Source organism: Desmodus rotundus, chromosome 10 (genome assembly GCF_022682495.2).
Source record: "Desmodus rotundus isolate HL8 chromosome 10, HLdesRot8A.1, whole genome shotgun sequence".
NCBI lineage: Eukaryota > Metazoa > Chordata > Mammalia > Chiroptera > Phyllostomidae > Desmodus > Desmodus rotundus.
The window spans coordinates 46,893,158-46,916,249 of record NC_071396.1 but is presented as its reverse complement, the minus strand read 5'-3'; the positions used below and the strand labels follow the sequence as shown (position 1 = coordinate 46,916,249).

At 39.1% G+C, this 23,092-nt stretch overlaps 1 protein-coding gene and 1 non-coding gene across 3 annotated transcripts in view; one reads left to right on the top strand and one right to left on the bottom strand.

Moving 5' to 3' along the window:
- Positions 1-311: 311 nt before the first annotated feature.
- Positions 312-23,092, bottom strand: part of DDX46 (DEAD-box helicase 46) — a 48,899-nt gene continuing 26,118 nt past the window's right edge. Inside the window, exons 14-23 of one of the 2 annotated variants that reach the window (XM_053912912.1) lie at positions 21,152-21,316; positions 20,480-20,642; positions 17,208-17,401; positions 14,144-14,281; positions 13,682-13,831; positions 10,378-10,554; positions 8,801-9,019; positions 7,969-8,113; positions 2,442-2,515; positions 312-952 (exon numbers count right to left, since the gene is read on the bottom strand). In XM_053912912.1, coding sequence (XP_053768887.1) covers positions 905-952; positions 2,442-2,515; positions 7,969-8,113; positions 8,801-9,019; positions 10,378-10,554; positions 13,682-13,831; positions 14,144-14,281; positions 17,208-17,401; positions 20,480-20,642; positions 21,152-21,316 — 1,473 coding nt within the window. In that variant the 3' untranslated portion in view covers positions 312-904. The remainder of the gene's footprint in view (positions 953-2,441; positions 2,516-7,968; positions 8,114-8,800; positions 9,020-10,377; positions 10,555-13,681; positions 13,832-14,143; positions 14,282-17,207; positions 17,402-20,479; positions 20,643-21,151; positions 21,317-23,092) is intronic. The other variant, XM_053912913.1, reaches the window with a different exon arrangement.
- On the top strand, positions 12,590-12,661 carry LOC112318221 (small nucleolar RNA SNORD101). The gene has a single exon (XR_002976194.2). It is a non-coding gene; the product is annotated as a small nucleolar RNA SNORD101 (small nucleolar RNA).

Below are 23,092 nucleotides of genomic sequence, written 5' to 3'. Positions count from 1 at the left end.
GAGAGATGCTTATGTCTGAGTCTAAAACATGGGGTCATGATGTTTGAAAATTTTTTTAAAAATTCACAACCGACACAATAATCCTGAAGAAAAACTAGATTAAAATTAGTAGGGTGTTTATATGTACAGATGTATAAACAAATATTTTCAGGGGGGGAAAGGAATTATATTAGTATTTACAGACTCAAATCACTTTTTTAAAATGGAGATTAGAAAAGAGTTAGTAGTTAGGTATAGACCCAGAGGTGGTGAGGGGAACCTAAAAGTAGTAAATACTAAAACTCTTTGCAATGTAAAGAAATGCAAAAGACTCTTATACTACAAATCTTTAATTTTACAAAACCAAAAAGCAATCCAACTATTGCCCATTTATGATGATAAAAATTAAAACAAAAACTCTGAACCCATTTTGTAAAAATTCTATTATAACATTCTTAAATCCAGTTCATATTGTTCCACTGAGTTAAGTAAGATTTAAGCTCAAGGGGGACACAAAATTAGACAGAAGTTTACCTTTCCTGAAGAGATGATCACAATTTCACTGCAAGAGGACACGATGAACAGCCCCTTAGCAACTTGTGTACTTTATTAACTTCAGTAGAAAGTCCAAGTATTTCCCTTTTTTTAAACTTCTGGAATACTACCCAGATCTTTAAAACGTTAATATTTCAGCTTTACAATAAAGGACATCATACTCTGAAAACGGGACTGCTTTAAATACAGTTTGAGAATTCTAGGCGTACTTACTGCAAGAAGATTTCTTTAGCAAATACTGGTTTCTCGTATTTAAAAAATCAGCAAGGCAGAACTTTAAAAACCTTAATTTATAATACAGTGTAAACTGCAGACAACAACTGCCACGTGTATCATGACCAGCACAGGTAAAAAGGTTTTTTCAGATGTTTTATAAGACTTTATATCTTCCTTTATTTGTTGGTTGGTATGAATTTTGCTGTAATAGAAAATAAAAGATACATGGTAAGAAAAAGTCAAAGAAAAAAAAGAAAGATACATTATGGAAATCTCCTTCACAAGCTAACAGATATTTAAAATAAAAATGTTACTACTACAAGGAGGCAGAAAGAACTGTTCAGTAACTAGTCATTTCTGTGTTCGCTCCACAACTCCGTGACAACGGTCTCGGACTGACTTAAGGGTGGTGGTGTCACGTTCTTTTTCTATCACTCCTTGAGGGAACAGTCGTAAGCACATGATTTAAAGGTTGTTTTTCTTCTTCCCTCTTGTTTTGTGTACCTTTTATTCTTTAAACTTTTTATCCTCCCCCAAAGAATGTTCTATACAGAGAATTTTAGAAAAGCCCTCAAAAACACATTCTTAGAGAAAGGACATTTCCTTCCAAAGGGCCCTCACCCCAATATACAAATTGTACAGAGAGTTTATAAGCTTCAGCCAACACTAAAGACACAGGGATGTTCTGCCTCCTTCGGAAAGCTGGTCCATGAAAGGGGCCTTTCCAAAATCAAATGAAGTCCTTACCTAAGGGTAAAAACACTGACAACACCTGTACTGGCAAAGAAATGTAGAGAAACTAGAATTTTCACCCAGTGCTGGAGGGGATGTAAATTAGCATAACCACTTTGGAAAAAAATTGTTCCGTAATACCAACTTAAAGCTAAACTGCACATACCCTATAATTAGCAATTCTACCTCGAGGTTTATAACCAGAGAAAAGCATCCTGATGTGTATCAGAGAGACATGGGATAAAATGTCTATAGAAGCATTATTCATAAAAACCAAAAACTAAAATAACCCCAAATCCAATATATAAATAATCGTATGTTCACACAATTAAATACTATATAGCCATGAAAAAGAATGAATCACTACTGTTTCATGGAATAAAGACTAATTTCCTAACAGTAATGTGGAGTGAAGGAAATTAGATATGAAAAATTACACAGCATCTGATTCTACTTTACATGGAATTCCAAAATAGGCAAAACTAATCTTTGATGTTAAAAGTGATTTATTGCCCTGGCTGGCGTGGCTCAGTGGACTGAACACGGGCTTCGAATCAAAGGGTCGCCGGTTTGATTCCCAGTCAGGGCACACACCTGGGTTGTGGACCAGGCACCCAGTGGGGGGCATATGAGAGGCAACCACACATTGATATTTCTCTTCCTCTCTTTCTCCCCTCTCCCCCCTCTCTCTAAAAATAAATAAACAAAATCTTTTTAAAAGAGTGAGAACACTGTTACATCTGGGGGGAGATGAACAGTGAAGAGGGGCATGAGGCGGGATTCTGGGATACTAGGAAACATTCTACATATCTCGGTATGGACAGTGACCACATCGGTGAGCTTATTACTCTGTGAAAACTCATCAAGCTATGTTTATGATTTGCATACTTTTCTCTATGTTGTAGTCTAACAGAACATTTATTAAAACAACAAAACACGTCCTTGAGGTTTTCACTCACCAGCCGGATCAGTTCTTCTTTAATCAGCCTGGTGATTTCTGCCTTTGCTTTCTGCACAGCCAGTTCATTGGCACCTGGTAAGCAAGTGGAAAACATTGTTTGCTATTGCTAGAATCACACTGGATATTCATTCATGTCATGGAGAGCCACCAGGAACACTACGGATGACTTCCAGGAACACTGTGCTACGTGCCAAGATAGCCTTTCACTACCGGGAACAGCGTTTACATTATATAATGGCTGCTTATTTGTTCTCACTCTTTCGAGAGCTTCGAATGAAACCAATGAGGTCACATTACACATAGTCTTAAGAGTTCTTGGTATGTTGATTAAGGACAGTGAAGAAAAGATGATTAGGAATTTGTCCAAAGAGAGTAAGAAAAAGTTAAAGGGAAATATAACTTTCTTGGTTCATTTATTTAACAAATATTTATTGTACATTTTCACAATATTATGTTCTTTAAAGTCAACAAATGTTTCAGAAAGGGGGCATCTGAGCAAAGTCTTAAAGATGAATGGAGGACTAAGCAAGCTAAAGGAGAAGAGATGGCACGGAGAATATTTTGCAAAGGGAATCACATGTGCAACGGCACAGATGAAGAAAGGTGTGCTTAAACACTGCCGGTAAAAGAAGTGTATCGCGGTTGGAAAAGAGTGGGAAAGGATGTAGCAAGGTAGCTCGGTGGCTGAGGCAAGCTGGAGACATTCATTCACAGTCACTAATTCAAAAAACATTAAGTACCCATCATGTCTGACATGGTGTAAGCGTCATTACACAAAGCACTCTGTGCTCGTTAGTCTTATGGGCCACTAGAAAAACAACCTTGTAAAGATATTACAACCGGATGAGTAGCTAGGAAGTAGTCTGCCCGAATAACTTTTAAATATCCCTTCTTCCAAGCAGCTTTCCCTGACTTCCACACAGGTGTTTTCTCCTCAGTGCTCTCACAGGATTGTGTTCATACCACCAAGAAGGCACATTTTTTTTCAGTTGAATGGATAAAATGTTTTTTCTGACTAGATGTGAACAGTAAAGAAGAGAAACAAAGTAACACGCTGAGAGTTGAGCAGAAAGTAAAATAAGAATAAAGAAGATACTGAATCCAAGAGAAAGAACAGGTGTTACGAGCAGTGATGGTGGACAAAATTCAATTCTGAGATCACTGTGGCTGAGCTGCTCTTGGGACATCAGCTGGAAAGGTCAGTAACGCCAATGGAGACATGGACCGGTGGCTCAGGAGAGCTGGAGATCAGACAGCTACCAAGGGGACGTGTGAAGGGACCTGGGGCCAGGGACAACACCACGAAGGAGGTATGTCTAGATGGACAGCACAGTGTACACTAAGAGGAAAAGAACTAGACCAAAGAAGTAAACTAGAGATTGAGAACCAGGAATGACATGTCAAAGAATAAAACGGGCCCTGACTAGAATGGCTCAGTTGGCAAGGCATCTCACAAAGCAAAGGGTCACCGTTTGATTCCCAGTCAGGGCACATGCCTGGGTTGCAGGCCAGGCCCCAGTTGGGGGTGTGCGAGAGGCAACCACACAATGATGATTCTCTCCCCCTCTTTCTCCTTCCTCTCTCTCTGAAAATAAGTAAATATTTTTTAAAAAGAATAAAATGAAAACTGGGCTTGCAATGCAGTAAACTGAATTTTAATTATTCTATATAAGAAAACAAAATAAGGAAAATAATTCACTAGACATGGGAAAAATTTCCAACTTGTTACATGTGAATGAACTTGTTGACCCCAGAGAGAGGGAAGGAGGGGGAGGAGGGGAGAATGGAGAGGAAAAGGAGGAGGAAGAAGAGGAAGAGGGAGAAGAAACAGCAACAACAGGGAGGAAAGGGCCATGATTACAGCTGTGAAGTCACAGCAATGCATCTAAGTCCTATGTGCTCCACCAGCGACCAACCACCACATTTTAAAACTGTGGGCACTGGAAGGGAAGAGAGGGAGATGAGAGTAAAGACAAGAGTAGAATCAAGAGCCAAGCCAGACTGAGGATTACAACCAAAAAGAAATCAGTAGGAAAATATGCTGCTTGGCATGACCTGGTGTGAAGGTTGCTGGTATTCTGTGCTATTTTAAAAAGAAGGAAAATGACTCTCACCTAGGCTCAAATGGAAGAATGACTTTTCTATTTTAGTTAAAGCCTGACCATTTGGACCAGTTTAAATTTTTGACTTACACAGCTTCTTTAGGTAATAGGTTACATATGTTTATAAGCTGCCATGAAAAAGAGGCATTTCCTTTCATTGGTCCTAAAACAACTCTGGCTGCTTTTAAGGGATTCTCCACTAATAAAAAGAGGGTCACAAAACAGGCTATAAATTATACAGGGTGGCTAGGCATGTAAGTCCTTCCTGTTCTCCTTCCCGCTGCCTGGTGGGAGGCCTGGAGCTGCTGAGCCTACAGAGCCTCTAAGGAGCCAGGCAGTGGGGTCCCTCCAATTACAGAACGAGAAACAGATGACACTAGGCTCCTTCCAACACCTGTTTTCATCCTATTAGTGTGCAGTTGATTTGGTTGAAGTTTCAAAATCTGAAAGATCCTTTAAATTCTAATCATCTATGAAACTTTGCAAAGATTGAGATCATTTTAATTACCAATTCCCAGCTCCTATGCAGCATCTTATGTCTGTAGAATTTTCAAGATTCATTTTTGATAAGGTTATTTTTATCCCAGGGAGGGGGTGCTTAGATTATAAAAATTAGACATTATTTCCTGAGTTGACAGTGAAGAGAAGTGACCAGAACCATTCTAAGTGGATGGAAAAGTCAGCAGAAGCTGTGGGCTTCTCACTTCATTTCACTTTGTAGTATAGGAGGTGTGTTCTGATAAAGTTATATGTAAACTGAATTTTGATACATTAATTATACCATATTAAACAAGCACAATTACCTTTAAATTAACAAATTACACAGAGGATCCTCTTTCAGAGCAGTCATGTCTCTGATTTACCTCTTAGTAAGGCAGGAATTTAAAATACTGGTTTTGTTTAAATACCCATGATATTCAAGCTGAGGTTAAAGGCTGACTCCATGTGTACCAAAGGCTTTGTCAACAGATCCCACTGCAGGACATTGTGTTTCCATCCTGCAAGGGGGCCTAATGAACAGAGCAGTAAGGGCCACCTGTCCAGTTCCAAACGCAGAAACGTATCAGTATAATTTTCTCTCCTTGAAAGTCTGGGTGCCAGCAACCCCCCTATATTACTACACAATAAAAAAGTATCACATGATTTAGAAACACACTGAGTGACTAGGAGACTAAAAGTCTTTCAGGATACACAAAAGGGTGCCTTTTAAAAACATGACTTGAGCCCTGGCTGGTGTGGCTGAGTGGACTGAGCGTTGGCCTGAGAACCAAAGGGTCGCTGGTTCAATTCCCAGATCAGGGCACATGCCTGGGTTGTGGGCCAGGTCCCCAGTAGGGGATGCGTGAGAGACAACCACACATTGATGTTTCTTTCCCTCTCTTTCTCCCTCTCTTCTTCTCTATCTAAAAACATATAAAACCTAAAAAAACATGACTTGAAATAGGTATGAGTCAGTTTATCAAAGTCACAGTCATAAACAAAATATTAAATATGCTGACTTCTCATTCCACTTCCTTTTGTACATCTTTGATGAATCTTATTACACAGTAGTGGTAAAATGGCAATAACATGGAAAATGTAACGGCTGCATGTGAGTTCTACCTTGGCCACAATTCATCATTATTAACTTTAAAAAGTACAACAGTGAGAGTGTCACTGGTGACAACAGCAGAGCAGCCACCTCCAAAAGCCTGCTCCTCCACAAAAGCAGCAAATAAACTTGCAAAAACTATTAAAATAAACTTTATCAGAACTCAGGAAACTAATCACAAGTTTACAACAAGCAGGCAAGGACTTATTTAAAACCACCACCACCAACAACAGATGAACCTTAGTAACCAGTTTTCAGTGTTTTAATTTACTTTGAACCCATCAGGCAATTCTGGCCAGGAAACCGTTTCTATTTAGAGGTAAATGGGATGCACACTGCACACGTCTTTATGCTAAGAAGCCACGTAAAAACAATTTGAGATCACCAACTAAAAGCACAGTGACTAACTAGGCACAATCCTAATTTAGTTTTTGTGAAATTCTCTTTGTTTTTGGCAACAAAAGAATCAAATCCTAAAAATAATTCCTAAGATATAATTAAATCATTTTCGTGAGTATTTCTTTCAGTAAGAAACTTTACCTAAAATTATGGTCTTCACAAAAACCAAAGGAATCCCAAAATATAATAAGAACACAATTAACTAGTGACAAATCTTTTTAACAATGTACTGTCAATGGATCTAAATAAATCTCCATTGATCTTTCTAAAACATTTAGAGCCGAGCTATCCAATACAGTAGCCACCAGCCATGGGCTATTTACATCTAATTTTACAAAAATTAAACAACATTTAAAACTTCTCAGTCACATGGCTGTATTTCAAGTGCTCCACAGCCGTCACAGTGAATTCTACTGGACAGCGCTGCTTTAGAGTCAAATGGACATGCCTGTCAAATCATATTCTGTGTCCTGCAAACAGGTGACGACAGGCCTTCATCAGATGCATTATTCAGAAAACTTATCCAGCATGTGCTTGGCACCGGGAACACCGAAGGTAACAGTCACTGCACACTAGGAAGACAGGCACAGCAAGTACAAGCACACTGTAATTTCCACGGGATGAGTACAGTGAAGAAAACCAAAGCAGGTAAAGAGTCGCATGCAGGGTGTCAGGTGCGATCAAGTCAAGCCTCCCTGTTAGAACTGACGGGTGTGACTCGAAAGCACAAGGCTGGTGTCTGAGATCACTGAGCTTTCAGGACTCCACAGTTCCAACTAGAGTATCCTGCAAATATGCAGCCCATGAAAGAGAGAAAATGGACCTAGCTGGGCCACTTAAAGTTTTTAAGAAAAATGGTCAGATTAAATAGAAATGAAGGGGGGACAGGTTAACCTACTACACAGCAGAATAACATATTAGGAAAATAAATCAAAATGAAGTGTCTTTTAAATTTATACATGAATATATGAAATACAGGTTAAAAAGCAAACCAGATCGCTCTTAGTTAATGCATTATTTATATCCTTTCAATTACGGTATTAATTGTCCTCTTGTTAGTTTTTTAAAGGTCTGCACGAACTTTTTTTGGCATAATTTCAGAGGCAATATTTGCTTAAACATTCATTAAGTGGACTATTAATATAGTTGATTTACTTTCTAACCCAAACTTTGGCCAGAATGTTCAACTTAATACAAGTATAAACAGATTAATCCTTAAAAGAAAAGTCCTTTTCATTTAGTTATTTTTAAATTTGACTTAATTGTCAAGACTGAAAGAGTCCCAAACACAGATCTTTCACCTTTGTATGTGTACTAAACTTCTAAATAAAATACGAAACTTTTAAAATATGTACTCCCTATTTTGTAGAACTGATTTCACATTCTCTCTATTACATCTAGGTCAACCTTGAAACAGAATCAACAGTACATACTTTCAATTGCCAAGTAAATTTTCCGCTCTCCTTCCTTGGGTTCCTTGCCAGGTGGGAAGTATGTTCCTCTGATTGTAATTGCAGCTTCGGAATATTCACTGATTCTCTGCAGAGCTTCCTTAGAGGTAACTTTCCACCTAGCAGTCTATAAAAGAAAGGGTAGGGGGAAACTCACTTCATGCCAGGATTTAAAAGCTGAGTGTACTGACAAAAACTAGGCTGTCTAAATCATAATATGGTCAATGTTAATTATAATTAACACCTTTATCATAAACTCACTTATATCCTAATGTACCTAGCCTTGGCTGGTGTGGCTTCGTGGACTGAGCACTGGCCTGAGAGCTAAAAGCTCACCAGTTTGGTTCCTAGTCAGGGCACATGCCTGGGTTAGAGGTCAGGGCCCCAATTGGGGGCGTGCAGGAGGCAACCAATCGATGTTTATCTTCCACATTGCTGTTTCTCTCCTTATCTTTCTTCCTCCCTTCCCCTCCCCTCTCTCTAATTAGTAAATAAATAAAATCTAAAAAAAAAAAAAAAACCTAATGTACCTAGAACAGAGTCATAAAAATGGAATTTCTATTGTTGTCTCCCCCATCCTGATAAAAAAGTAAAGTAGCTATTAAAATGTCCATAGCACTTTGTAAAATATGTTTTTCTAACCACTATGCTATAAACCTGAAACTAATACAATACACATAATATCGACTGTAAACTGTCATTTTAAAAATATAAATAAATAAATAAAATTAAATGTTCATGGGTTTTAAAGAAGGGATTTTCACTCCTAAGAAGCAAAATTTTCCACTCTACAATTTTTAAACTTGTTACTTGCCTGTGGGAAGTCATTGATCTCTAATTCTTCCTCATATCTCTTAAAAGATTCATTCTGTCCACCATCCTGTCTCTCCTCTTCCTGTTTCTCCAAAGGCACATAATTGAGCTTGGCATTGATCTTCTCCGCAAGTTGCTCTGCAATGGTTTTTGCAGACACAGTGGGAGCCAGGATGGTGCCACCTCTGAGAATTGCATTGGTGGCCTGTTGCATCACATCCTGTAATTAAAGGAGGCCTACAGTCAAATCTCAAATGAGGGCGGAGGCAAGATGAGGGACCCCACCAGTTACTCTCTGGAAAGCCACTAACTAAAAGCATCTTTCTAGTGCAGAGTCCTGCCGTATGTGCAATTTAGCAGTATACGCTTGTAACTGATAGTCTGACATATCTCCCTTACTCTGATGAGAAAATTAAAGAACACTCAACTCTTATGTTAAATAAGGTTCTACTGGACCATAGATAATTAAGCAACACTTAATATTTAACACAGTATAATATTTCTAAAATCATTTGCATGCTTTGGGGCTCCCGAGAATTTTCTCTAGAACAGATTGCCCACTACCACCACTAAGTTCCTTCTCTCCCCACAGCCCGACCCAACATTTAGCAAATTACAGTATAATGACTTACTCAGGACCTTTCTGGGTTTTAATTTGAACTTAATTTTACCACACACCTAACATGTTCAGAATTCTTCTGTGGGTAATACATGAATCATACCTCGAGATTTTCCAACGATGGTGAAAAGCTACAGCTATTTCATTTCTCCAATAGAGTCATTAGCAGTAATAATCCCAGAAAATTTAGGTCCTTCCATCCCTGTTCTCAGAGGTGGCAGAGGCTTGGGTACAGTAAACACTTAATGATAACGCAATGGCTAAACAAAGCAGATGCACAGACCAGAGGAACCAAGCCTGCTTGTGGCTGCCTCGCTCAGTCAGTGCACCAGCCTCTGGCGTGGTCATCCCAGCTTAGGTGCTACAGACCTTGCCCTATGTCGCTCACTGGACAGAGAGCCCTGCAGATCCCCAGACTCTAAAAACCTTCAAAATACTGTTAAAATTAACAACATATTCTTTGGGAACACTGTGAAAATCTACCCTTAAGTTAAAAATTTGAAAAGCTCCACAAAGAAAGATAACATAAAATATTTAACACATTTTCTGCTGTTTAAACCCATGTTAGTTGGAGTCATGTAACTACCTTGGTGTCTGCACTTCCAAGGAATTGTTTGTGTGCCCCCAAATTCACCCAATAAAAGCAGATCAAGAGAGAAAAAGAGAGTTATTTCTTTAGATTCTGGTAAGAGCGATCAAGAATCGTACTTTAAAAACTCTCCATGGCTAACATGCTCAACAATTAGGACTTTCAGAACAGGCATTGAGACCTCAGTTAACCACACTGGAGCAATCACTCAAATGCAATCATCAAAGAATTCTGTATTCAGAATGTTAAAACTTTCATCCACTCAGTGTCTAGTGGACTTGTTCACTTGTGCTGACCTTAACTCCTAAAAGGCATTTAAATCAAAGAACTTATGGAAAGTATTGCCTAAATCTCAGAACGAAATACTTAATACCTGAGACTCAATGCCCAAATTTTTCTGAGCATTGATTCTAAGAGCCAATCTCTTAGCAATTTCTAATTTCTCAGCATTTCCTGCAGTTGGAGCAGGAACACTAGATGTTCCAGGAGCAGCCATATCCTTCACCCTCTTCTTTGAATTAAACATGCTTTCGATTTGCTCATCAATCTAAAAAAAAAGTTAACAGATATTAGATTAAAAATACCAATTTATGTATATCTATAGCAAATAATAAAAAAATATTTCTACCAAAAGTCTACAGTTATATTTATGTTAATTCAACCACACATAAGAACAGGAAAAAATACTAGCTATTGGTTAAGAGTAACACTTTTCATTTTTAAAAAATCAGTTGTCTATGGTGAAAAAAATAGAAAACAGATATAATGTTGCATGAACCACTTATGCAGACTCCTGAGTGTGGTCCAGAAAGTACATCCCAGTTCAGCAAATAAAGAATGTGTGTTGTCAAAACAGAGCAGCCAATATGATAAATACATCTAAGATGCTCCGCAGCTCAGGCCTTGAAGCCAAATTATACTGCAGTGAAAGGCCAGTAACTCAAGGCCAATGGATAATTTTAAAAAGTCAATGATTCTCAGGGGGATTGGTACAACATATTCCTAAGACAAGGCTCCCAAAATTCTTCCCAACTCCTAAGATGCAACTAGATTTGCCTTAAAACTTGGGTAAGAGAACTAGAAAAGAACATTTTACTGCTTTATTCATTTGAATCAAGAAAGAAAAGAAATGAAAGTTGGTTTCCCCATCAAAGCAAAAGCAATGCAGAAAGCCTCTGCTCTCCAGGGATCATACGATTCCTACAGATTCCTACAGCGACTGTGCAATCCACAGGCTTGCCCCATCTACCTTGTAAACTGTTCGCACTTCCTTTTAAAGACGCCTTCACCAAGGACGATGACTGATACTGCCAACGCAGAGACGTAACCCCTTCATACACTCAGATTAAGCTAGTAAGGCTTTATCTCCTAAATGGCAAATCGGAGGAAATTTTGTTCAAGGCTTAAAATTAATTAGGTTAATTTAGAAAGCCCTTTTACTGAAATAGCATCTTTTTAAAAATATTTGTTATCTAATGAGGGATTTTAGTTATCAACTACTTTTAAACTTGCCATTTAACTGAGAAAAACAGCACATACGCATTAAAATACAAAACAAATGTATAAAAGCAGGAATGGGGAATGTGTATGCTGCTAGCGGGTTGGGTTAACTTTACTTTGGACTTTATTCACTTCAGTATTGTTTTAACTTTTTACCAACAGTATACATCATTTTAATAATCAGAGAAACAATAAATATACTGCATTTTGAGATTTTTTTAAATGTTCAAAGTGACAAAAAAAATGAGGTGTAAAATCGAGGCCACAAATTCTTTAACACTTTTCCCTCCAAGAGGTGGAGCCTGTCCTAGAGTGTGGGCTGGAGGGTGACTTGCTTCTAATGGATAGAATGAAGTGGCAGCGCTGGTGTGTGACTTCAGACTAGTCATAAAACGCACTCGGTCTTCCTCTTTGCTCTTTCTAAGGTTCCAGTGCTCCGGGGGAAGGCCTCTGCCATGCTGTGAGGACATGCAGGCAGGGCAGTAAAGAACGGAAGCATTCTGCCAACGTCAGCGTGAGTGAGCCATCTTGAAGATGGTCCCGCATCACTGCGGCCAGGACAGCGGCCTGACTGCCACCTACGCGACCCTCAGCCACAACTACCTGGCTGAACTGCTCCCGACTTCCTGACCCTCCAGAACTGAGACAATGAATGTTTATTGTTGTAGCCTACTAAATTTTGGATTGATTTGTTACACCATTACAGATAACTAAAACATTGACTTAACTGAATTTTAAGCCTGTCTGGGACACTAGAAAGAATGGCCGGGGGTTCACAGGAGACCTGGGTTCTGGTCCTGGCTGTACGTAACAGCCAGTGCGGCCGTGGACTAAATACTTTCCTGGGCCTCAATTTCCTCAAATGACAAGAACAGACCGAATTTCTGATTTCCAGAAGTGTGTTCTAAGCTGAGGTTTAATAGAGTATGTCAAAAATATTGTATGATCAGAGATCAACTATGTTGAAAAATTTCTGGGTTAAGCGAAGTTAAATAAGCTTCTTTAATTAAGGACTTTTCACATCCTTTGATATGCTGATGCCACTACTAGTGGAATATTCAAGGCACATTTTTCCAAAATTCTTTTATGATGAAAAAATCTTCTCAGATACCCTTTCGCTCCTTTTATGAGTGAAACATAACAGTCTGACAAACTTGTAAAAAAAAAAAAAAAAAAAAAAAATCTTCTAAAGCTCAAGCTCCTGGGGAGTCAGGATTCCAAAGAAAATTCTCTGAAACCTTCAACTTGCTAAGTCCTCAATATCCCTCTTCACTGATCACAAATAATTCCACAAGCTAAGACCATGGACTTTAAAGCAGAATGCAATGGGTACAGGTCCCAACTCATTACCGTAACAGCTATATAAATCTGAAAAGGTTATTCTTTCTTCAAGCCTCAGTCTCCTCAATGATAAAATGGGAATACTCGAGTATCTACCTCTCGTAAGGAAGTAAATAAAATAATCCTTGGCACAGTGCATGGCATTTAGTAGCTCTCAATAAATGTTCACTATTATTATTAATAAGGATGTTCAATAACAATTTAAAAAGATAAACATTAGTACCAATGTTGCTAATGGTATGGGGAGCCAGGCACTCCTGACACGCCACCACAGTGAGTGCAAACTCATGTTGCTGGAGGATAATCTGACAATGTTTTTAAGACCAAATTAGAAATACCTGTTAGACTAGTAATTCCTCTTATACACTCATCCTCAAGACTGAATCTGATGAACACGCAAACTTAAATGTACAAGGATGAAGCAATGAAGTATAGTTTATAATAATCAAGTACAGTATATTCCAAATAATAAACACATAGAAATAGCCTGTACATTAAAAAATAGGGGTTTGATTCTTTAAGTGGTAGAACATCCATAGAATGGAATATTATGTAGTCGTCAAGAATAATGTAAGAGTGACGTGCTAAAAAAGGGGAGATTTCAGCGTAAGGCCGTTGCTGTAAAACAGGTCATAAAGCAGCATGACCTCATTTTTATGAAAATACAAGCACATGAACAGATATGCTCACACAAGAAAAGGCTGAGCAGAGTACAAACCAAGGCTCCAGTCACTGGCTATCTCAACAAGCGTATCATAAGACCACCAGTTCAACGCCTGTTTGAAAGGAACAACTGTTTCAACAGGTGGAACGAGGTTCAGAACAACACTCACGTCGACTGCGGCATCCTCGTCGTCCGAATCCTGCAGACCCAGAGCTGCTTTCTGTAACTTCTTCCTCTCATTAGCCAAAGCTTGTTCTGTTTCATCAAACTTGAATCCCTTACCAGAGAACCCACTACTCTTTTTAATTATTTTCCCTTCCTTTCAAGAAAAAACAAAAAAAAAGTTAATTTCATAGTAAAAAACTTTAATGTTCAGGAATTTACAGCAATTAAATACCCTTCAAGGAGTAGTATGCCAATTGAACAAAAACACTTCATCTAGCCTGTGAGAAAAAATAAGATCTTTAGGTAAACTACTCAAAATACTAAGTTGAAGCAAAAGGTTTTGTTTTCGCTTTTCTCCTTTTAAAAAGATACGTGAAAATAATTCTTTCAAGATTTACGAGTGTTAAATAGTCATTATTTAGGACACAATAACAATTTGTATTAAAATGGGAGTTAAAAAACTCACAGCTTTCTGTTGGTCTTTGAAGTCACTCCAAAGTTTCTCTAAATCAGAAGGCACTGCAGTCCCTGACAATTCGAGAGCTTTAATGATGTCACCCGCATAACGAGCTTGATCTTCTGTGATGAAAGTGTACGCGTAACCCTAAGGAACGGGACGAAGTGAAACTACTAGACACCAGCAGGGCAAACCCTACTTAGATCACAGATAAAGTCTCATCACCCAATAAATCTTTTTAAGACTGACTCCTTACTAAAGAATTTTAAAGACCATAAAAAGTCCTACTAAATTCTTTAATGGTTGAAAGTGGAATATCTAGGTTTAATATTTAAAACTGAAATAAGCAAAGCCAGGAAATCTCATAATTTCTTCTGCGTAAGTAAAAATATGTTATTTTACATAAATGTACAACTGCATTGTCATACATAATTTTCTTTAATATGGTATTTTCTTTCCCTTCTTTGCTTACAGTCCCTTCCTCCACTGCTGCACCCTCTACCCCAGCTACCCTATCAACTTCCTAGAATGTAGCTTCCCATACATTTTTTAAAATTTATTTATTTTTAGAGAGAGGAGAAAGGAGGGACAAGGAAAGGGAGAGAAACACTGATGCAAGACAAACACCGATCAGCTGCCTCTCATACGCACCCCAATGAGGGGCCAAACCCAAACCCGCAACCCAGGCACATGCCCTAACCAAAACTGGACCAGCAGCCTTTCGCTTTGCTAGACGATGCCCAACCAACTGAGCCACACGTCAGGGGCTCATACTTTTAAAGACCAACAAAAAGTACAAAAGCATATGTGTGCCCTGGCTGGTGTGGCTCTGAGGATTGAGTGCCAGCCTGCAAACCAAACGGTCACCAGTTTGATTCCCAGTCAGGGCACATGCCTGGGTTTTGAAGCCTGCCGCCTCCCTAGCTGCCCTGCAATGCCCTGTGTTTCCCCTTTGTGCTCTTTGGTCTGGGCTGTGCCTAAGGCTTCTCAAATAAACTCGTGTTTAAAAAAAAAAAAAAAGAAGCATATGTATGTATACATATGGTATATAATGTATTTATATATAAAAATGAGTGATTTTTTAAAAATTTATTTATTTTTGTAACCATCTTGCAAAAATGAGTCAGCTACATTATCTCCTTGGGATCCTCTAAAACCTAAGGCTTCACATGTCCTCAGCAGCCTTTGGTTCAGGCAAGACAAAGACTGGAGTTAAAGTACAGGACTTGCAAACCACAGACTGCCATCTTCACAAAATACTCTGCCTCTTCCACTGAACAACTGTTATAAATTTGAAAACACGGTTTAGTGTTTCAGCCATCTCTGGTCACCAGATTTGACCCAGGGTCTGCTCCTATACTGCCCACGAGGTAAGAATGGCATTACACTTGTTTAAGGTTGTATACACCTGCACACACATGTGTGACAGAAAACTATGTGGCCTCAAAAGGCTACCATTTTTTAAAAAGATTTTTTAACAATTTAATACAGTTCAGATCAGCACGTGGGATTCATTTCACCTCCTTCGCTGCCCAGCCCGGGGGGCAGGGACTACTTCAGTTTCCCGGCCTTCTCTTTGTCTACGACAACCAAGGTGCAAAGGGATCTGCTGCATCAAACTTTGAACTTCATCTTATCCTCACTTTTTCTTGATCTTAACAGATCCGGCATCCTTTCGCCTGGCTGGGAGCAGACAGTCCTTGATTTCCTTCATTTTGTGAGACACGGCTATGAAGGGTGGAGAGCACACAGCCAGCCCCTCAAATGACCCCCTACTCCCCACAGACTGACCTCTAGAGTGTTAAGCCCTGGGCGGATGGCTCAGCTGACTGTCCCGATAAACCAGTGTCACAGGCTCGATGCCCAGTCACGGCACATACCTAAGTTGCGGGTGTGATCCCCAGGTTGTGATGAGTACCAGAGCAACTGATCAATGTTTCTTTCTTTCTCCCTCCCTTCCTCTCTCTCTAAAATCAATAAACATATCCTTGGGTGATGATTTTTTTAAAAAGTGCCAAAAGACACTTAAAATGTCACTAAAACTGTAGCCACCTGCTACAGTTTTTACTATCTGGCCATTTACGCAAAAAAGTTTCCCAAATCCACAGAATAACCCAGGTTAAAAGAATAAATGCCATCATTACTTATTAGCTGTGTAACTTTGGGCAAGTAATTTGACCTTTATGTGCCTCAACTTTCACATCTATTAAATGAGACAGTATCATCCAACCTCCAAGGAAAGTTGTGAAGATGCAATGATAAAGGTAAAGAAAGCACTTCTGCGGCGGCCACTTAATCAGCACTCCAGATATATACCCTTTACTATCAATGCCATGACTGCTTCCATATGCACAAATGACTAGGGCTGGAAAACCAACTATATAGTCATCGATGTTTCCAACAGCAGAATATCCTGCTCCTTCAAAAAGAATGAATTAGCCTCCTCCCTTCCTCCCACTCTTCCTTCCCTGCTTCCTCCCTCCCTCCCTCCCTCCCTCCCTCTTCTTCCCTGCCTCCTCACCCTATCTCACCCACCTGCCCATAGCTCTCTTCCCTCCCTCCTCCACCACCCCCCAGGAAAAAAAAAAAAAAAAAAGAATGACTTAGACCTATATACTTAACCAGAATATATGAGTCAAAAAAGCAAGTGATATGTATGTATACTGGTGGGGAGGATGACAAGAGGGGAGATTAATGTGGGTGTGAGTATATTTTATGATCCCACATTTTTTTAAAAAAAGCAGTGGAATATTCTGATTTATATACATAGATGTATATAGAAACTTTCAGGCAAGTTAATTAAAAGTCCTAAAAGGGGACACAAACAGTTAACACCCCCTAACTACAGACAACAGCAAGGTATCTGGTAATTTTCAAAATACTTACACATGGATAACATTAACGACACTTAGACATATAATGTACATAAATGATGAACACCTCAACTATTATTCCTCAGACTTTGATGAATGAGGATCTTCAAAGTGTTTCCATAACTCTGATTAATTACTCCTTGAAATAATAAACACTTATATTTTAACATAATAAAAATCAACCTAAAACTGTTTTTTACCTTGTTGCCTGCTCTTCCAGTCCGTCCTGCTCTGTGCACATAATCTTCGTAATGGTTGGGGCAGCTGTAGTTTACTACAAGAATCAGATGTTTCACATCGAGGCCTCGGGCAGCAACGGAAGTGGCCACGAGAAGCTTGCAGGTCCCATTCTTAAAGTCATTTATGATGCTATCTCTGTCATATTGATCAATACCTGCAAGTAAATTACACGTAAGAGTTGCAAAATCTCCTGTTCAAATTAAACTTTCCACTTTCTCTGACACTCAGAGAAAGAAGTTCAACATACAGTGAAGAACAAATCCAACTTATATTGACCGCACATCCAACAACTATATATAGGAAATAAAACGCTAAGGAAATGTAGTGGCAAGATCAAAGGCTACTGCTGTTAAGTCATTCGTGAATCTTCTAAATCTGCCCCCGCTTGCCTGCTTTCGTGTATGGAAGGCTTACAATCGCAGAAGACCAACCTCAGATTCACTACCCTAAATCTTGTCTGGGGAGCAACGGAAGAAAAGGCAGGCAGATTGAGCCTATACTGACAGGGTTTAGATTCTTCTCCTTCTGCAGGTTTTATAGACTCGCCACTCAGTTCTGTCCAAGGACCAGACGCAGAATCACATGGGAGCTTGTTAAAAATGCAAAATATCAGATTCTACTCCAAATTACTGAAATCAGATTCTGCACTTTAACAAGATATTTGGGTGACTGCATATGCACATTAAAGTTTGGGGTATACTGGTAACGCTTACCAGTGTAGGATCTCTCTTAAACACGTTACCCCAAGAGCCTCAGACTGAGTGACAAAGCAGAGCATAAAATGCCAAAACGTTCTATCCGAGATGCCCAACCACTATATATTTGATGATGGGGTACCCAGGCATCTCTAGTAAATAGAGAAGGGAATGGGATAAATTCTCAACCTTGAAATTCACTTTTGCAGCAGAAGATACTCTAAGATTTCATACAAAATTTAATTTTAGCATACACAGAATACTTACCATCTATATACTTATTCATTTATGTTACATAAAATTTTACACATACTCTTCAGAGACTGAATTAAAGAAAAAATTTGGATCTTGTGTTAAAGAAACTAAGAGCTCACACTGTACCCAAAAATCTCCTAAGGAAAATTAATGGAATCAATATTAATATAAATTTACTTGATAATCACAAAAAAACACCAAAACTTTTACTTTAGCCTGAGGTATCCTGACTACTAACACAAGTGTACATGTTTTATTCCACGAACATAACATGCTAATTGCAGCACATGGGATGCCTGCCCAGCAATCGGCAAGCTTCGCCCATTTTGCTCACCTGTCTGTCCAACACATGGTCCCGTGCACCAAACCAAGGAGGAGCCTAACTCTCAGCCTTAGGAGGTGAGTTATGGTGACTGTAAAGCCAGCCCTTCTCACACTCTCTGTGCTCAAGCTACCTCTGTACTCTCAAAATTAGGAAGGACCAGACCCAGAGGGGTTCAGCTTATTACAGGTCATCTCTGTCAGTATTTTTCTATCAATATTTAATGTATTACAAACAAGAACTGAGAAGTTTTAAAATACTTATTAATACTTAAAAATAACAATAAAGCAATTAAATGTTAAAATAATAAACATTTTTGTGAAAAATAGCTTTCCCAAAACAATAAAATAATTTATTAGAATTGTTTTATGATTGTTTTTTCTGGCTTAATTTCTTTAACGCCCGGTTTAACAGAAGATAGCTGAAGCCTTCCATCTTCTGTTTGCAACCTGTTTCAATACAGCATGCCACGCAGTCACCGGAAAACTGCATTACACACCAACGAGGGAATGGAGGACAAGTAACACGGTGGGGACATTATGGAAATACTCTGGACTTCACGAACCCCCTGAAAGTATTAGAGACCCTCAGGTGTCCCAGGACAACACTTTAAGAACCATTAATCATTCATTCCCCTTGCCTATGAATGATTTGGGCATAAACATGTGATGTAATTCTAACCTGAGAGATAAATGATAGGGAATTACAGAAAAACATTTCCTCACTTGTATTCACACCTGCACTAATGTGTCTGGATTTCATATTTCTCTAGAGAAGGTCTTTAGGACCAACTCCCCCGCAGGTGACAACTGTGAATTGTAGACACAACATAAAGAACTACCTGAAGGCACCAGACAGTGACTAAAAGCAGACAGAACCTGGAAAGGAGTAGACACATGGAAGAATGTAATGATAATGTTGAGTTTATAGAATTTTATTTTGTTCATTTATTTTAAACTGGGGGGAGGGTGGGAAGGGCCTGGGAAGTCAGGTAGGGAAGTCAAAACCTGAGTAGAAATAGTCTTACTAACAAGAAACAGAAGGAAGAACCCTGGCCAGTGGCTCTGGTGGTCAGAGCGTCGTCCCGCACACCAAAAGGCTGTGGGTCTGATTCCCGCTCAGGGCACACGCCTGGGTTGGGAGTTCAGTCCCTGGTGGGGGCGTGCACGGAAGGCAACTGATCCACGTTTCTCCCTCATACTGATGTTTCTCTCTCACTTGCTCTCTCCCTCCATCCCTCTCTCTCTAAAAAAAAAAAAAAAAAAGATCAATAAACATATCCTTGGGAGAGGATTTAAAAAAAAAAAGAAACAGAAGAAAGAATTCAGGACAAACTCAGGACCAGAAAAGGGAGGATAAACCCCAGAAAAAACCAGAGTGGCCACACTCTATTATGCATACAAATGCTGTCTAAATATTTGATCCCTAAACATATTCATGAAACAGAAACCAAGTAGCCCAGTTATGGCTAAAAAAATTAATAGAGATTTCTGAAACTGCCCACTACAAAAAAGACTGAGTTTGGAATATGGGTCCAACCAAGTTGATTTCCTGTTTAAAAAATGTAATTCCCACTCATGTAAATCCGAATACATTTAATAATGGTGGTATTACAAAGAAATTAAAATGTTACTTTAAAATTTCAATTAAATCTCTAACATGGATGATGAAAACCTCTAGGTAACACGATACAATGATAAAATATATAGCACGAATCAGAAAATGTTCATTTCAACTCCTCCTTGGCTGATTAATGGCTATGAAATTTGGTCAAACTAATGTATTCATCTTATCTCACTTGAAAAGGGAGTAATAATAACAATAGTGCTGCTGTAAATAAAACTGAGACAGATAATATAACATTTAGTTATAAATTAAGAGTACAAAGTAAGTATCATTCAGAACACAAAACAGTACCTGGCCAAGTTAGGTAGTTAACAGATATTTCATTAAACATTACCTCCATGGAGAGACATGCAAGGATAAGATGCTCTCATTAAATCTTTCAGAAGACCGTCAGCGTGTTCCTGCTTGTCCACAAATATGATGACGGATCCAGATTCTTGATAATGGCCCAGAAGCTCAAGTAACTTCAAGAATTTCTTTTCTTCTTCAATTACAATCTGGAAACACCAAATTAAAGTTAATGGAATAAAAATGCAAATAAACCTCTTGAACAAAAATACTCATTTCATTTGTGGCAAATGGACAAATGACAACACCCTGCTAAATCCCCAAGAAGAATTAGAAAAATTTTGATCTGATTTAGTAAACCAGTAAGACAAAAAAAAAAAAAATTCTAACTTTCAGAGAAGCTTGCAAATGTGGACAAATAGTCATCTGTTCTCTCTGCTTCTTAACTTCACATCCTATTAACCAAAGAATAAGACACCTACGTGGCATTTTCACCTACCAGCCCACCACTTCCGGTGGGAGAAACTACAAGAGGATCTTAAACATTCAGTTTCGTGAACAGCACATATTCCGGGGTATGTGGGAAACAACGAAAAGGCTGCAGCTGATGTGCACTATTTTAGAAATGACCTGCCTGCATCACAGAGAGTGACCTCAAAGGGATCACACACTGCCTCAGCATCAGGGGAACCGGGGCCATCCTAAGGATTATACCCACCACTTGCTGCTCCACATCCGAGCAAACCACACTCCTGCCTCCGACCTGCACTTCAATGGGTTTACTCAGGATTCTGCGAGCCAAAGCCTCCATAGCTCTGGGGAAAGTAGCTGAAAACATAACTGTCTGTCGATCAGGACGGACATTATCCACAATGCGCATGACCTGAGAAAACATTATACATCAATATGGTGAGTGTGGTCTCTAAAAATCAAGTGATGTTAAAATCAAGTAGAAGAAACTTTTGAGAAGATCTATTCAGTGACTTAATTTGCTCCTGTTTTCCTTTCTCAAGAAATGACAATTCTATCCCTAGCTGGTGTGGCTCAGTAGATTGAGTGCCGGCCTACGAACCAAACGGTCTCTGGTTCGATTCAGTCAGAGCACAGACCTGGGTTGCGGACCAGGTCCCCAGTAGGGGGCACGTGAAAGGCAACCGCACGTTGATGTTTCCTTCCCTCTCTTTCTCCCTCCCTTCCCCTCCATCTAAAAATAAGCTAATACAATCTTTTAAAAAAAGAAAAAGAAATTAATTTTAGTTATCCATATGTTTAGGCCAAAGATCTAGGAGCCATCTTTGACTCCCTGTCTCTTACTTGTCACACACCCAATCCATCAACAAATTCAGTAGTCTCCATCTTCAAACTGTGTCTAGGATGCAACCATTCTCCATTTAGTATCAGTTTACCTTCATTCATTCAAAACATTTTTACTGAGCAACCACTATGTGCCAGGCATTTTTCTAAGTGCTTGAAATAGGCAATAAAAACAGACAAAGACTTGTGTTTGTGGAGCTTATATTCTAATGAGGAAGACAGACATATTAGGTGTCAAGTGGTGGTAAGAGGTACAGAAACAGAACAATGAACATGGACATACTATTGAGGGGGTGGGATACAGGCCCCAAAGGCCTCAGCGTCTACAGAGGCCTGGAGGAACCAAGAACTCCTGAGATTCCCGTGATGACTGGCATAAACAGAAAAAAAAAAGACCTAATGATAGTATTTCAAGCAGGTAGTGGCGAGCGGTCAGAAACTGGGAAGGGTGAAGGTCTCGCCAAGAATACAAAGAATTTTAGGATCACATTTTCACTCCAATCCAAGATGATAGGAAATCTGAGAAAGGGGCAGTCCTACCCATGCACTTCTAAATCCTGGGTTCCTAGCTAAACCTCCACTAGCTCTCACCTCCCCAGTCTCCTCACAGGTCTCCCTGCCTTCATTCGGCCTAATCTGAAATCTGTTCTCCACCCACACACCAGCGCTTTCAGTTAAAACTACTGGTTGACCACAGACATTTACTTTTCTTCCCTTTAAAAACCCTGTAAAAACAATACAGGGAATTTTTTTAAAAAATTAAACCAACGAAGACAAAGAAGACAGGAAATGGTGGCAGTATTTTGATTAGAGGGTATCTGACTTAGCCAACCCAAGAACTCTAAATACCCAAATCAGAATGGGTTAGACTTTGAGAAGCAGTTCCCCCACACCCACCCTATCACATTCCTCCTCCCCTTCTGGAGGGTCACGCTTCGCCACCTAATCCACCTAATTTTTGAATAAATCTGAGTCAGCTTAAGTCCTCTTCAATGCATTACAGAAGCTCCATCGTTTTCTCCAGATATATCTTACGTAGCTTTTGTCAGGTTTTTCATTGCTTTTGTAAAATACATTTTCTAACTTGCTGGGAAAAGAAATGTAAATGATTTTGTTTACTGACTTTGTATCCAGAAACTTTACTATTTTCTTATCAATTCTAATTATTTATCCATAGATTAGGCTGAGTCTTCTACAAAGGTAAGTGTATCTCTACTTTCCAAACATTATACTGTTTTCTTACTTACTTGCTAGGACCTCCTCCAAAATGTTAAGTATTTTACACTGATATTTCTCTCCCTCCCTTTCCCCCTCTCTAAAAATAAACAAATACAAAAAATTAAAA